General features: G+C 46.5%; 1 protein-coding gene and 2 non-coding genes across 4 annotated transcripts in view; all 3 read left to right on the forward strand.

Moving 5' to 3' along the window:
* The window catches only part of LOC137562762 (hepatic lectin-like), a 39,425-nt gene that overhangs the window by 11,005 nt on the left and 13,755 nt on the right, over nucleotides 1–14,665 (forward strand). For both annotated transcript variants that reach the window (XM_068274426.1, XM_068274427.1), the window contains exons 2-6: nucleotides 4,534–4,629; nucleotides 4,916–4,975; nucleotides 6,868–6,915; nucleotides 11,955–12,100; nucleotides 12,804–12,916. In XM_068274426.1, coding sequence (XP_068130527.1) covers nucleotides 4,534–4,629; nucleotides 4,916–4,975; nucleotides 6,868–6,915; nucleotides 11,955–12,100; nucleotides 12,804–12,916 — 463 coding nt within the window. The remainder of the gene's footprint in view (nucleotides 1–4,533; nucleotides 4,630–4,915; nucleotides 4,976–6,867; nucleotides 6,916–11,954; nucleotides 12,101–12,803; nucleotides 12,917–14,665) is intronic.
* TRNAV-AAC (transfer RNA valine (anticodon AAC)) lies at nucleotides 7,761–7,833 on the forward strand. The gene has a single exon. It is a non-coding gene; the product is annotated as a tRNA-Val (tRNA).
* Nucleotides 8,130–8,202, forward strand: TRNAV-AAC (transfer RNA valine (anticodon AAC)). The gene has a single exon. It is a non-coding gene; the product is annotated as a tRNA-Val (tRNA).

Below are 14,665 nucleotides of genomic sequence, written 5' to 3' on the forward strand. Positions count from 1 at the left end.
CATCCAATAAAACCAACCATTTCTTTCTTTCTTTTAAAAAGTGTATCGCACAAATTAGTTGTAACAGGCATGCACTAGGGCTGCACGATTTTAGGAAAAAATTGAAATTGCGATTTTTCTCTCAAAAATTTTGATTTAGACTTTTTTCACGATTTTCTTCAAATCAATCTTTAACACTAAATTTACATTGCCCCCACTACACACTAACACCTGATGATCCACCAATACACTACACTGCTAACTTGAATCTTGATGCCCCACCAATTAAACTCCACTGCACACTGCTAACCTCTGATTCCCATCAATAACACACTAAGCTAACTCCTGATGCCCACCAGCTATGCTACAATGCACTATCTTAACACATTCTGCCCCCATTCCCAGCTACACTATACTTAACCCCTGCAGCTACAATGACTACACTGCAACTGCCACTGTTAAGCCTGAAGCACTAGGCAGACAGGCTAGCTGCTACAAGGCACTACCTTAACACCTTCTGCCTCCATTCCCAGCTACACTACACTTAACCCCTGCAGCTACAATGCAACTGCCACTGTTAAGCCTGAAGCACTAGGCAGACAGGCTAGGTTAAAGTAGTGGCTAAGCTGCATGGGCATGAAGCAGAGCCTGTGACAGAGAGCACAGCAGGACCAGGCAGATAAAGCATAAACACGGACTCACTGTATACAGACTGTATACAGCACAGCAGGGCAGTTTCTAGGCTAAAATGCACCTAGGGCAAGGGTGTTAAAATTGCGCCCCCCACCCCCGCGCAGCCAGGTATACATGCCTGCTGTATAGGTTAGCCAGGTCTAGTTACACTCAGTATAGGTAGCCAGCTATAGGTCCCCCCCAGTATAGGTAGCCAGGCATAGTATAGGTAGCCAGGCATAGGTCCCTAAGTATAGCTGCCCCCATTTAGCCAGGTAGGTGCCTCCAGTATAGGTAGCCGGTGTAGTTGCCCCCAGTATAGGTTAGATAGGCAGGTGCCCCCGGTATAGGTTAGATAGGTAGGTGCCCCCAGTACCGGTTAGCTAGGTGGGTGCCTCTAATATAGGGAGTCAGAATAGTTGCCCCCAATACAGGTTAGATAGGTAGGTGCCCCCCAGTATAGGTTAGATTAGGTAGGTGCCCCCCAGTGTGGTTAGATTAGGTAGGTGCCCCCCAGTGTGGTTAGATTAGGTAAGTGCCCCCCAGTGTGGTTAGATTAGGTAGGTGCCCCCCAGTATAGGTTAGATTAGGTAGGTGCCCCCCAGTGTGGTTAGATTAGGTAGGTGCCCCCCAGTGTGGTTAGATTAGGTAGGTGCCCCCCAGTATAGGTTAGATAGGTAGCTGCCCCCAGTATAGGTTAGATTAGGTAGGTGCCCCCCAGTGTGGCTAGATAGGTAGCTGCCCCCCAGTGTGGTTAGATAGGTAGCTTCCCGCCCCCAGTAATGGAGGGGGGAGTCAGCCGCGGGGAGGGCAGCCCGACCTCTCCGGGCGCCCTCCGTGCTCCCCCCTCCGAGTGTGACTGCACAGGAAGCGCTGTCTACAGAGCGCATTAGCGCAACTCACCTCTCTCCCTGGTTCCAATCGCCGCCGGTCTCCTCTTCCGTCTTCTCCTCACAGCCGCTGATACAGTTACGCACGCTGCTTCCGGCTAAACAGGAAGCAGTGTGTGTATCTATCAGCGGCTATGAAGAGAAGAGGAGACCGGCGGCGATTGGAACCAGGGAGGGAGGTGAGTTGCGCTAATGCGCTCTGTAGACAGCGCTACCTGTGCAGTCAAACTCGGAGGGGGGAGCACGGAGGGCGCCCGGAGAGGAAGGGAGAGAGTCGGGCTGCCCTCCCCGCGGCTTACTCCCCCCTCCATTACTGCGCCCACACTCCTTCAGCGCCCAGGGCGCCCGCACGGCCCTAGATACGGGCCTGCAGCACAGTTCTGTTAAAGCCAGTCTAGCTGTCCGTTTACACAGACAGCTCTAGCTGTAATCTGATCTTTGCTGTCATTACTGGTGTCACTGCCCATATATTGCTATCTGATGGGATGCCGGAGGCTAAGGATCCTGCCCTTTTGACCTCAAAGTGCCAGCAAAGCTCCTTACAGCTAAGAGCTGTCTGTTTCCCCTCCCATGCCCCCTATTCCCCCTTGCTTTGGCAATACCTGTAATGAATCTTGGTCATGCCAATAAAGCTATCTTTGATTTGACTTTGATTTGATTTGACAGCTAGAGTGGCTTTAACAGGACGCTGCGTTGTATGTTGTATACAGCCTGTATACAGTCTGTGTGTGGTCTATCTCTTTGCCACGTGTTCTCTGGTCCCGCTGTGCAAAAGTGCCTGGGTGACTGTGCGGTGGATCAGAGAAAACAATGCGTGCTTCAGCGCAGCTAAAGGAAGAGAGAGAAAGAGGGTATGCAGCTAGAAGCTGGAGGCAGCCTGGAGCTTACCGGGGACTTGCGTGGAGGATGATTATGCTAAGAACAGTAGCAGGAGGACAATATTACATGTAGCAGCAGACGCTAAGAGGGGGCAGAGCCTACTGCTGGAACTAGAAAGCCGGCTTCCTATCTGAAATAGCGGCAGTGTCACTCACTATCCTCCTCCTCACAAGAGCTGCTGGGCGTGCATTCCTCGATTCAGTGCCTCACTCCTCCTTCTGGCCGGAAGGAGGAAGCGCACCATAGTGACAAGCCGGTGATGATCATCAGAGTGGCGATTTTTTTTTTCATTGCGGCTGTTTTTCCGCGTTCAATGCTGTCCCCAGCATTGCACGCGGAAAAACAGCCGCAATGAAAAAAAAATCGCCACTCTGATGATACTGAAATCGTCATGATGCACATCGCGATTTCGATTAAAAAGCGATATATCGTGGAGCCCTAGCATGCACCCTATACATACGGAGGAATTAGTACAATCAATTGATTATACTTACTGCTCTATATGTATTGGGTGCATGCCTGTTACAACTAATGTGTGCGATATTCTGTATGGCATATAAGATTCTCCGGACTATAACACATTCCTAGGTTTAGAGGCAAAAATAAGGGAAAAATATATATACTACACCTGATGCATCCATGGTCCAGGAGCATCTTGTAGATGCTCTCCCCCAATTATTGTGTTCTCATGTGTCCTTCTGTGTCCACCCTGTCTTTCTGTGTGTCCCCTTCTGTTTCCAGTGTGTCCCCTTCTGTCCCCAGTGTGTCCCCTTCTGTCCCCAGTGTGTCCCCTTCTGTCCCCAGTGTGTCCCCTTCTGTCCCCAGTGTGTCCCCTTCTGTCCCCAGTGTGTCCCCTTCTGTCCCCAGTGTGTTCCCTTCTGTCCCCAGTGTGTTCCCTTCTGTCCCCAGTGTGTTCCCTTCTGTCCCCAGTGTGTTCCCTTCTGTCCCCAGTGTGTTCCCTTCTGTCCCCAGTGTGTCCCCTTCTGTCCCCAGTGTGTCCCCTTCTGTCCCCAGTGTGTCCCCTTCTGTCCCCAGTGTGTTCCCTTCTGTCCCCAGTGTGTTCCCTTCTGTCCCCAGTGTGTTCCCTTCTGTCCCCAGTGTGTCCCCAGTGTGTCCCCTTCTGTCCCCAGTGTGTCCCCTTCTGTCCCCAGTGTGTCCCCTTCTGTCCCCAGTGTGTTCCCTTCTGTCCCCAGTGTGTTCCCTTCTGTCCCAGTGTGTTGTCTTCTGTCCCCAGTGTGTTCCCTTCTGTCCCCAGTGTGTCCCCTTCTGTTTCCAGTGTGTCCCCAGTGTGTCCTCTTCTGTCCCTAGTGTGTCCCCTTCTGTCCCCAGTGTGTCCCCTTCTGTCCCCAGTGTGTCCCCTTCTGTCCCCAGTGTGTCGCCTTCTGTCCCCAGTGTGTCTCCTTCTGTCCCCATTTGTCTTCCTCTGCCTCCCTGTTTGTCCTCCTCTATCCCTCATTTGCCCTCCGCTCCCCCTCCCCCATGTGTCCTCTGCCCCTGTGTATAATATCAGAAGCGGCAGCACGTCTCACCTAATCCACGGCTCCAGTGGCGATCACAGACCTCTCCTCTCCTGCACTGTGCCCCTAGTGCCGGCTTCTGCTGATCACGTCATTAGGGGAGCCGTAAGAGAGGAGAGGTCTGTGATTGCCGCTGGAGCTGTGTGTTAGGTGAGCGGTGCTGCCGCTTCTAATATTATACACAAGAGCAGAGGAGGACACATGGGGGAAGCGGTGGGTGAATGTGTGACAATACAGGGAGTCCCCGACATCACGGTGGGTCAGCTGTTCCTATCGGCAGGCACTCGTAAGTCACGGTCTCCCTGTATTTGGCATATAAGATGCAGGGACTTTTTCTCCACATTTTTTGGGGAGAAAAAAGTGCATCTTATATGCCAAAAAATATGGTATTTTTTTAAAAGAAGGAAATAAATGGTTGGTTTTATTGAATGCGCGCTTCCACTTTTGCTTCTTTTTGGTTGAATTTACCCACAGTGCAGGTAGCCATTGAAGTAAATGTACAGTAAAGTTATGCTGTAATAACGTTATGCATGATGTTTATTTTTTTTTCCATAGTACTAGTTGCACTTATCTATCTTTTCTTTTTGCCATTTTAGTCAACTGGAGTCAGAAATCCAATCTGATCACGTATGGGTTGCTGTCATTGGCCTATATACTGGTCATTGCCCTCTTTATAACCGTCTTCTCGCAGAGTAAGTCATAACTGCATGCTTGGAAATGTTCTGTTTCACATCAGTAATACTAGCAAACATGCTTGTATGCGCTAATCTGCAAATAAGCTAGCAAAAAATTGTTCTGAAATTAGCAACTGTTCAGCTTTCTGCTTCAATGTTTCATCTTTTTTCGCTTCTATCTTCTCATCCCATCCCACTGTCTCGTTTTTCTGTCTTTCTCCATCTCTGCCCATCCTTCTCTTTCTCCTATCATTCCATTTTCGTCTTAGTGAACTCTTACTTATGTGAATGAAATTTCTTGTAGATAGCACATCAGGGAATGAACTTGCTTCCAAGAGGGACCTTGTGAGCTTGAATTCAAGTGGTACGTTTCAGGGGTGGTTTGTTTTGTTTTTTGTTAGTTTTTTTGTTTTTTATATCAACTGGTTTAGAACTGCAAGTGATTTTGAGCAATACCATAAGAACTGTAATCAGGGCCAGCTCTAGGCACATTGGAGCCCCGAGCAGAAGTTACATTTGGGGCCCCCTGACCTGCTAGACCCCCAAACCTCCACAAGCAGGAATAGATGGCCACTTTGTTCCTAACCCTCTTAAGTAGAACTGAATGGTCCCCCAGATCCAGCAGACAGACTCCCTGGGCTCCCCACAAGTGAATAGTGGTTCCCGTACCCCCGGTGTGCCCCTATGAAAGAACCAGCCCTAATTGTAATCTTATAATCAGTGAGATCCAACCAGAAAGTCAGTCGCAGTCTTCACAGTTGAGGCATAGATTGTACAATATCTTTCATAGATTAGTCACTTTATAAATACAATAAATAATATGGACGTGGTGCACAAAAGTGCGGTAATATTATGCTGGCCTGCACAGACAGCACACAGCATTATTACCCTTACTACCAGTAGCGTATTCTGCAAGCTATTAGCATGACCCGCGGTATTCCAGTAGCTCGAGCAGTGCTACTGTAGCAAGCGTTACTAACTAGTAACACATGTTACTGTAGCAATGCTTGCGCTACTCGATTATCGCCGTCTGTGCATGGCCATACTACCGCAAACTTTTGTGCATCAAGCCCCAATAAAATCATTGAACTTAAAGTGAATCTCCATCCATAAAATTAAAATCCTTCAGTGCTGCTGTAATAAAAAGTTATATTGACCTGCGGAGTCATCCGGCACCTGGCCCCGCCTCCCCTCTCTCCATGGAGAGAAAACCAGCAAGCTATTTACCCTGCACTCACGCTCTGCATATACCTCCGGCGGCAACCCTAAGCCAGGCTTGGGATTACCGCCAAGTAGGTTAACCTCCTGAGCGATAATCCCGAGCTGAGCTCGGGGTATATCGCGCAGGAGGATTTCTCAGGCCCTGGTGGGCCGATTTGCATAATTTTTTTTTGTTACACGCAGCTAGCACTTTGCTAGCTGCGTGTAACTTCCGATCGCCGCCGCTACCCGCCGTGCCGCGCAGCCCCCCCCCCCCCCAGACCCCTTGCGCAGCCTGGCCAATCAGTGCCAGGCAGTGCTGAGGGGTGGATCGTGACTCCCTCTGACGTCACGACAGGTACGTCATCCCGCCCCGTCGCCATGGCGACCGGGGAAGCCCAGCAGGAAATCCCGTTCTGAACGGGATTTCCTGCTTACTCTGATCGCTGAAGGCGATCGGAGTGGGTGGGGGGATGACGCTGCGCAGCGGCTATCATGTAGCGAGCCCAGGGCTTGCTACATGATTTAAAAAAGAAAACATTAGAAAAAAAAGTGCTGCGCCCCCTCCTGGGCGATGCAATTGTATCGCCCAGAGGGTTAAGAAAAGTATACGAAAAATGAAGACCCACTCGATTTACATTCACGCCTTCTGTGATCATTTCTATGACTGGAGACACACTTCAATGTAATCAGAGCCAATCTAATATGGTGGAGTGTAAAATCGCTCTTCACATGTTACGCTGTAGAAAACGTACAGGTCCAATGTTTGGTATACATGATGTAATTTTCCGTCAAATTGGAGGTCGAATCGATTATTTCTGACAAGTCCGATCTGATTGCTGATCGATTTTGTATAGAAGTGATCGGAAAATTGATCAGAGAAACTATAGTAAATAGATCGGGCCTGTCGGAAATAAACGATTTAACTGTCAATCTAAGGGAAAATTGCATTGTGTGTACTAGGGATAACATGAAATTACATTTAGATTTTGTATATAATAATATTATTTGTGTTTGTTGATATACTTTGAACATAACAGCCTGTTTCTCTTGCAGTTGGCGCAATGGCATCAAAGATGACGCAAATAGAAAAGGACGTGAAAAGTAAGACATTGAAAAGGGAACATTATAGTACAGCCTCCTGCATTGTGCTGAATATCTATTCTGTAGTTTACAGAACATGCCATCTCCTACTCAGTCTGATCATACACATTGGCCTCCATTCATAAAGCATTACCGCATGCGTTATCGCCCAAGCGCTAAATTACTGCATGGTATGTTGTTGATAGTGGATTCATAAAATGTAACGCATGTTTTACCGCATACGGTAATAGTGCGGTAATGAAAACGTTGTTTGTATCAGTAAACTGAATGAAGTGTATTCATGAAAAAAAAGAAAAGAGGGAGTAAGGGAGCGATAAAGAACATTCTGTTATCGCCAACAGAAATCGTATATATATATATATATATATATATATATATATATATATATATATATTATAAAAAATTAGTCACGTGTGTCTAAAACTGCCCACTTCTACCCAGCATGCACCTTGTCATTAGGAAGTCAGCGGCAAACTACCGCACTCAGCAAATTATACTGACAGCTTTCCGCACCACACCGCACACTTACCGACTGCTATCGCAATCACCTCACACTCTGAATTTTTTGTATGCATTCACTGCAAAAACCCTCATTTACCGCTAGCTGTAATTTCCCGCCCGTCTCTGAACTACCGCACTCACTTTTATGAATCAAGGCCATTGCAGGGTATGATGGGGTGATCCCGAGCTGTCTGCCCTCCCATGTCTGTTGCCTTTTGCCACTGTTGTGTATTTCAACAAATCTAGATATGGTCTGGTACATTGAAAATCTCTTCTTTCTACTCAGGCTTCTGCAGAAAAGTAAAAACAGGTGACCTGGGGCTCCTTCAGTAAGGCTATCAGAGGTTTCCGTAGTGTAGTGGTTATCACGTTCGCCTAACACGCGAAAGGTCCCCGGTTCGAGACCGGGCGGAAACAGTTTTTTTTTTTTTTACTGTTCAATCGATTTTCAGCAGATTCTCTGCTGTAGTTATTGGAAATTGATGTGCTGTTAATGTTAGGAATTGCTTAAATTGATTCTTTTCAGAAAGGAATGAATCATTTTGGAACATTGAGTGGAAATCTCAGTGTATGGCCAGCTTTAGAGGTAGATCCGTGTAATATGTTTGTTCATATAGGTGCTCAGATCCCTTTAGACTTTTTTACTTTCAATCAGGCTTGCACAGAACAGTGAAAACAGATGGCCTGGAGCTCTTGCTGCTATGCTTTCACAGGTTTCCGTAGTGTAGTGGTTATCACGTTCGCCTAACACGCGAAAGGTCCCCGGTTCGAGACCGGGCGGAAACAGTTTTTTTTTTCTTCCGTTTTGCCGAGGGCTGATCTACATATCACTGAGTAGACTTCTCGAAGAACACAGCTGCTGCTGCTACTCCAATACAAACAAAAAAAGCACAGCTGCCACATACTCATAAGAACAGTTCATTAATCTTAACTGTACTTTTCAGGAACAAAGACAAAATGACTTCATAGATTTTTATTCTCTAAAAAGAATGAGAAATCCTCTCCAGTAGTTGCACTTAATTGCTGAGCAGTCATGAGCGTGTCATTTTCACAGATCTTGTTTTGCATAAAATTGGTGATCCAAGCAGTACCATTGTAACCCTTAAAGCGGTATCGTCACCATAAAAATCAAATTTCAACAGCAACTGGTCGGAGTTTATTAACCTCCTTGGCGGTAACCTCGTGTATGACACGGGGTAAGTTGCCGGAGGGTGCCGCTCAGGCCCTGCTGGGCTGATTTACATAATTATAGCACTTTGCTAGCTGCGTGTTTGGTCTGATCGCCGCCGCCGATGCGCCGCTACCCGCCGCGATACAGCCCCCCCGCATACCCCTTGCGCAGCCTGGCCAATCGCCGCCAGGCTGCGCTATGGGGTGGATCGGGATTCCCTGTGACGTCACAACATCAGCGACGTCGATGACGTCACTCCGTTCGTCGTCATGGCGACGGGGGAAGCCCTCAAGGAAATTCCGTTCAGAACAGGATTTCCTTATGGGGAAGCGGCGCCGGCGGCGATCGGCGAGTACAGGGGGACGCCGCAGGAAGGGGGGAAGCATGTAGCTAGCGCTAGGCTAGCTACATGCTAAAAAAAAAAATTTGAAAAAAACCCTCCCGCGGCCGCGCAGCCGCACATATCATACCGCCAGGGAGGTTAAGTGATAAACAAAAGGAGAGATGCATAGTTGGCACTACAGCACAAAACAGCTGACACTGGAGTGGTAAGGACAGGATACTTGCACTTCTTGTCTTATGGTGCACCCTGCGTGCTCTGATGTAGTTAAGAATCGCTAGTGCATAAAGATGAGGAGAAGGAGGTGTTATCGGCACTGCAGGTGCTTTATTCCATATTCATACTTGGTAAAATCATGCATGGATAAACGACATGTCACAAAAAGTCACATACCATGTTCAAGTAGTGCGGTGGTGCGGTGGGTGATAAAGTGATAAAGATGCTAAGCCTGCATTCAAAACTTTCAAAACTTTTTCTGCTGTTTTGATTTGGAGTTATCACATACTTAAGGAACACTGGCCCTTTAGTAGTCGTTGCCAAAGAATTGCATGCTGGGGGTTCTTTTTATCTATAATCTATTCCTCCTCTTTCCTTTTTTTCCCTGCCAGCTGCTTATCTGAAACCTAATCCCCTACTCACTTGTGTTTACAAGCAAGGCTGAGGTGACTCAGCGATTGGAGGAGACAAGAAAAAAAGTAAAGGGCAGAAATGACATCACGAGTTAGCCTTAACTGTGGGCAAAAGACATGGCCCCCACCAGGAACAGAATTCTCGTCATTTACTATATAACATTCACTGAAATCAAAACGTGGACAGTATAATACATGTTATGTAAGTAGATCAAGTATTTATCTACTTATATATGTGTTTTTTTTTTTCCTGGCATAGTATGGCTGATCCTACTGCTTTAAGAAATGGAATCGGCACCCCTGCTGATGCAAATTTGCATCCAAATTGGAGGATTCAGATACGTTCTACAAAAAAACGCAGCATGCAATTTGGATTCAGCCAGATGTCAACTATGTAACAGAAACGGGGGGGCCAGCATATACTCTGGCCTAATGCCTGTCGCTCCCCCATTCTCCTCTCTGCCCCTCGCATTATGCCTAAAAGCCCCCCTTCCCGGGACTTTTAGGCACACTACGCTTGGGCTACCCGCCAGAAGCTCAACATGTGGTACGCGTACCCCAGGGGGTACTTCTTATGGTTCCAGGGGGTACTCGGGCTTGATATACTGAACCAAGAATAACAAATTTAGAGTTTTAGAAAATAATTATATTATTATTATTTAAACCACATCAAAATAGTATTTTAGCTAATTAAAAGCAATCGTAATTGCTTGGAAACTGTTGAGACCCATTCTCATGTACTACTATTAAATATATATTTGTCAAGGGGTACTTGTGAAAGTGTTTACTATGCTAGGGGGTATTTGGGGAGTACATGGTTTTAAAATGAGTACATACCAATAAAATGTATAGCACACAGCGGGAGCTTTTACTCACCTCCCGGGGGATCCAGACATTGGTAGCCGTTCTCCTTCCTGTCTTCGGAGTCTCTGAAACACTATATTTAGATCGCTGTTATTGATCTCTCCAAAGAGTTACAGCACCACCTGGAGAACGGAGGTAAAATTGCAGCGCTGGAGCCCAGGTAGGGGAGTGAGAGAAGGGAATTCTGGCGGCATGATTATTTCCTGATTTTAGGGGGGGGGGGGGGGTTAAAGGTTAGTGTGCTGTTGCTTATAGTGTAGAGCAGAGGGTAAGTTCAGGACCGCTTTATACTGCCAGGGCTCAGAATGACAGTTTCTCTAGTTAGTTGGACTGTTAGAGAACTGAGTGAAGGCGTTAGATTTAAAAAAAAAAAAGTCAGTAGTTCAAGAACATCTAAGAACATCTAAAACTGTCATCATTCAGCTAAGACTGAAAAAAAGCACAAACACAATTCAAATGTTGGAATTCCCAGAAATGCTATTTATTGTGGAAAAATAGATACAGTAATTCATCTTATCAGTTTATTTTCAGTTCAGGTGTGCTTAAAGAGACACTGAAGCGAGACTAAATCTCGCTTCAGCTCTCGTATATAGCAGGGGCATGTGTGCCCCTGCTAAAACGCCGCTATCCCGCGGCTTAACGGGGGTCCCTTCACCCCCAACCCACCCCCCGCAAAAGTTGGTAGCAGACTTGGTCGCTACATTTCTCTTCCTGGAGGCAGGGCTAACGGCTGCAGCCCTGCCTCCCAGCGCGTCTATCAGACGCGCATCGCCGCCTCTCCCCCGCCCCTCTCAGTGAAGGAAGACTGAGAGGGGCGGGGGAGAGGCGGAGATACGCGTCTGACAGACGCGCGTGGGGCAGGGCTGCGGCCGTTAGCCCTGCCCCAATGCGGAAACGCTCCCCCGCATTACGGAGGGGATTTGGGGGGACAGGGACCCCCGTTAAGCCGCGGGATAGCGGCGTTTTAGCAGGGGCACACATGCCCCTGCTATATATGAGGTCTGAAGCGAGATCTATTCTCGCTTCAGACTCTCTTTAAGGCCTTGTCCCCACTTGTGCATAGACTGCATTGTCTGATATCCCCACTTATACATTGTGATTGTTGTGATTGGGTGCAGTTATTTAACACATTTGGCCTGCATTTTGGTGCACAACACAGTGTGATCCCATTCATTATAATGAGTGGGATCTGCACCACAATGCAAGTGGCAAGCATTGCTATATACCAGTTTGACATTTGGCCACCTGTGTTGTGAACAGTGCACAATTGGAGAAGGGACCTTTAGGGAAAATAGCATGTCATAGAAGAAATAGAGTTGGAGGTATCATAAAGCCCGTGTCTGGGACTTTAATTGTCTACCTTGTCTCACTCCTAAGGTGTTTTCATTCAGGATCCCAGCAATTATACCTAAATTTTCTTCGTCTTTATCTCCCGTTACTAAAAAAGTCTCTCCTAAATAAAAAAAAATGCCTATTCTTTTTCCTCGTATTCCACTTGCTGCAACCCTACACCACTATGATGTTTCTTTTCTAGAAATCACTACCTGTGAGACTGGCTGGATAGAATTTGAAGGCAGCTGCTACTTTCTGACAAGCACCAAATCAAACTGGATGAAGGCCAGAAGTGCGTGTGTTGGAAAGAATGCTGACCTTGCTGTTATCACCAGTGAGAACGAGCAGGTGAGACTTTCATTTGTAAAATTCAAAGGCACCTCAACTCAAAACTCACACCCAGCCTGTAGATTCACACAACACCTCGACATACCCACAAACGTGGACAGGTCCCTCATCCAGCATCAAAGGCAATCTTATTGAAAGGTCCCTACACTCGTGGTGGATACAGACACATTCTACACGTACCATGAGTATATACACAGTTCGACACATATCAAATTAGATAAAAATCTGATGACAGACTCGTCTGAAGTCGCTTGCAAGGCTATGGGCCTCAAACCTTGTAGGATACAGTTAAACACCGAGAAGGACAGAGGGGAAGATCTACATTTTTCCAAATTTGATCTACCTCTGTAAACTTTTCTTTCAAATGTATTCTTCTTGACAGTATAGTGCGAATAGTGTAATGGACGGTGCTTCCCTCGCCATACTGGTAAAATTGCCATGAAACAGCAAATTTTTCAGCCTTTTGTGTATCAGGCCCAAGATGACATAAATTGGGCGTTAACACAGATAAGGGTAGATTTTCTTTTGACTGTTGAGAGAATTCATAAGATGAGTTTGAGAATCAACCTCAACGTTCCTTCAATCTCCTAAATTTTAAACCCACCCTCAGTGATATAAGAGAGATTAATATGGGACTGGCCTGTATATAGATGCAAAGTATAGACTATGTCCTAATAATATACTCGGTTTTCTATTCATGCAGAAATTTCTTAGTGCTAAAACAGGGAATACAGAGTACTGGATTGGCCTAACTGACAATGAGGAAGAAGGAAAGTGGACGTGGGTGGACGGAACGCAATACTCCTCTTCATACAAGTAAGATATCTGTGTCAGGTAATCTAAATGTAACCTCTTCCGGTGACACAAATCGCAATGTATCTGTGTTTCCATTATATACAAAATAGTAACAATAGCATTGGGCTCCACTTTTTATGGTAGTGGTCTACAGAAAATAGTAACAATAGCATTGGGCTCCACTTCTGATGATAGCAGTCTACACAAAATAGCAATAATAGCATTGGGCTTCGCTTCTGATGGTAGCAGTCTACACAAAATAGTAACAATAGCATTGTGCTCCAATTCTGATGGTAGTGGTCTACACAAAATAGTAACAATAGCATTGGGCTCCACTTCTGATGGTAGCAGTCTACACAAAATAGTAACAATAGCATTGGGCTCCACTTCTGATGGTAGCAGTCTACAGAAAATAGCAATAATAGCATTGGGCTCAACATCTGGTAGTAGCAGTTTACACAAAATAGTAATAATAGCATTGGGCTCCACTTCTGATGGTAGCAGTCTACACAAAATAGTAATAATAGCATTGGGCTCCACTTCTGATGGTAGTAGTCTACACAAATTAGTAATAATAGCATTGGGCTCCACTTCTGATGGTAGCAGTCTACACAAATTAGTAACAATAGCATTGGGCTCCACTTCTGATGGTAGCAGTCTACATAAAATAGTAACAATAGCATTGGGCTCCACTTCTGATGGTAGCAGTCTACACAAATTAGTAATAATAGCATTGGGCTCCACTTCTGATGGTAGCAGTCTACATAAAATAGTAACAATAGCATTGGGCTCCACTTCTGATGGTAGCAGTCTACACAAATTAGTAATAATAGCATTGGGCTCCACTTCTGATGGTAGCAGTCTACAGAAAATAGTAATAATAGCATTGGGCTCCAATTCCAATGGTAACTCACAGCTCTGGAATAATAATACTAGATACACAAGTGTGGTATGTGTTAGTTTAGTCTAGTTTAGTTAGTTTGTTTTAGTTCTGTCTAGGTTAAGTTACCCTACAGATTATATAAATACATGGTTAACCTGCCTGGCGTTCTATTAAGATCGCCAGGCAGGCTGCGGGAGGGTTTTTTTTTAATAAAAAAAAAACTATTTCATGCAGCCAACTGAAAGTTGGCTGCATGAAAGCCCACTAGAGGGCGCTCCGGAGGCGATCTTCCGATCGCCTCCGGCGCCCAGAATAAACAAGGAAGGCCGCAATGAGCGGCCTTCCTTGTTTTGCTTATATCGTCGCCATAGCGACGAGCGGAGTGACGTCATCGACGTCAGCCGACGTCGTGACGTCAGCCGCCTCCGATCCAGCCCTTAGCGCTGGCCGGAACTTTTTGTTCCGGCTGCGCAGGGCTCAGGCGGCTAGGGGGGCCCTCTTTCGCCGCTGCTCGCGGCGAATCGCCGCAGAGCGGCGGCGATCAGGCAGCACACGCGGCTGGCAAAGTGCCGGCTGCGTGTGCTGCTTTTTATTTCACCCAAATCGGCCCAGCAGGGCCTGAGCGGCAGCCTCCGGCGGTACTGGACGAGCTGAGCTCGTCCAGACCGCCCAGCAGGTTAATAAAGTTTTTCTTTATCAGGTTAGCCCCAATATCAACACGCTCTGTAACACTGATTGTGACATCTTAAAAGTATAGGATGCGTCTCCTGGGAACTTTGTAGGAGGGTTAAGTCCCCCAGTTACCCAGAAGTACTGCTCCAACGGATAGTTGCCATTACATATATGTCACAATAATCAGTACCTACTAGACTATTCAATATTGTACT

The sequence above is a fragment of the Hyperolius riggenbachi genome, chromosome 3 (assembly GCF_040937935.1).
Source record: "Hyperolius riggenbachi isolate aHypRig1 chromosome 3, aHypRig1.pri, whole genome shotgun sequence".
NCBI classification, from domain to species: Eukaryota; Metazoa; Chordata; class Amphibia; order Anura; family Hyperoliidae; genus Hyperolius; species Hyperolius riggenbachi.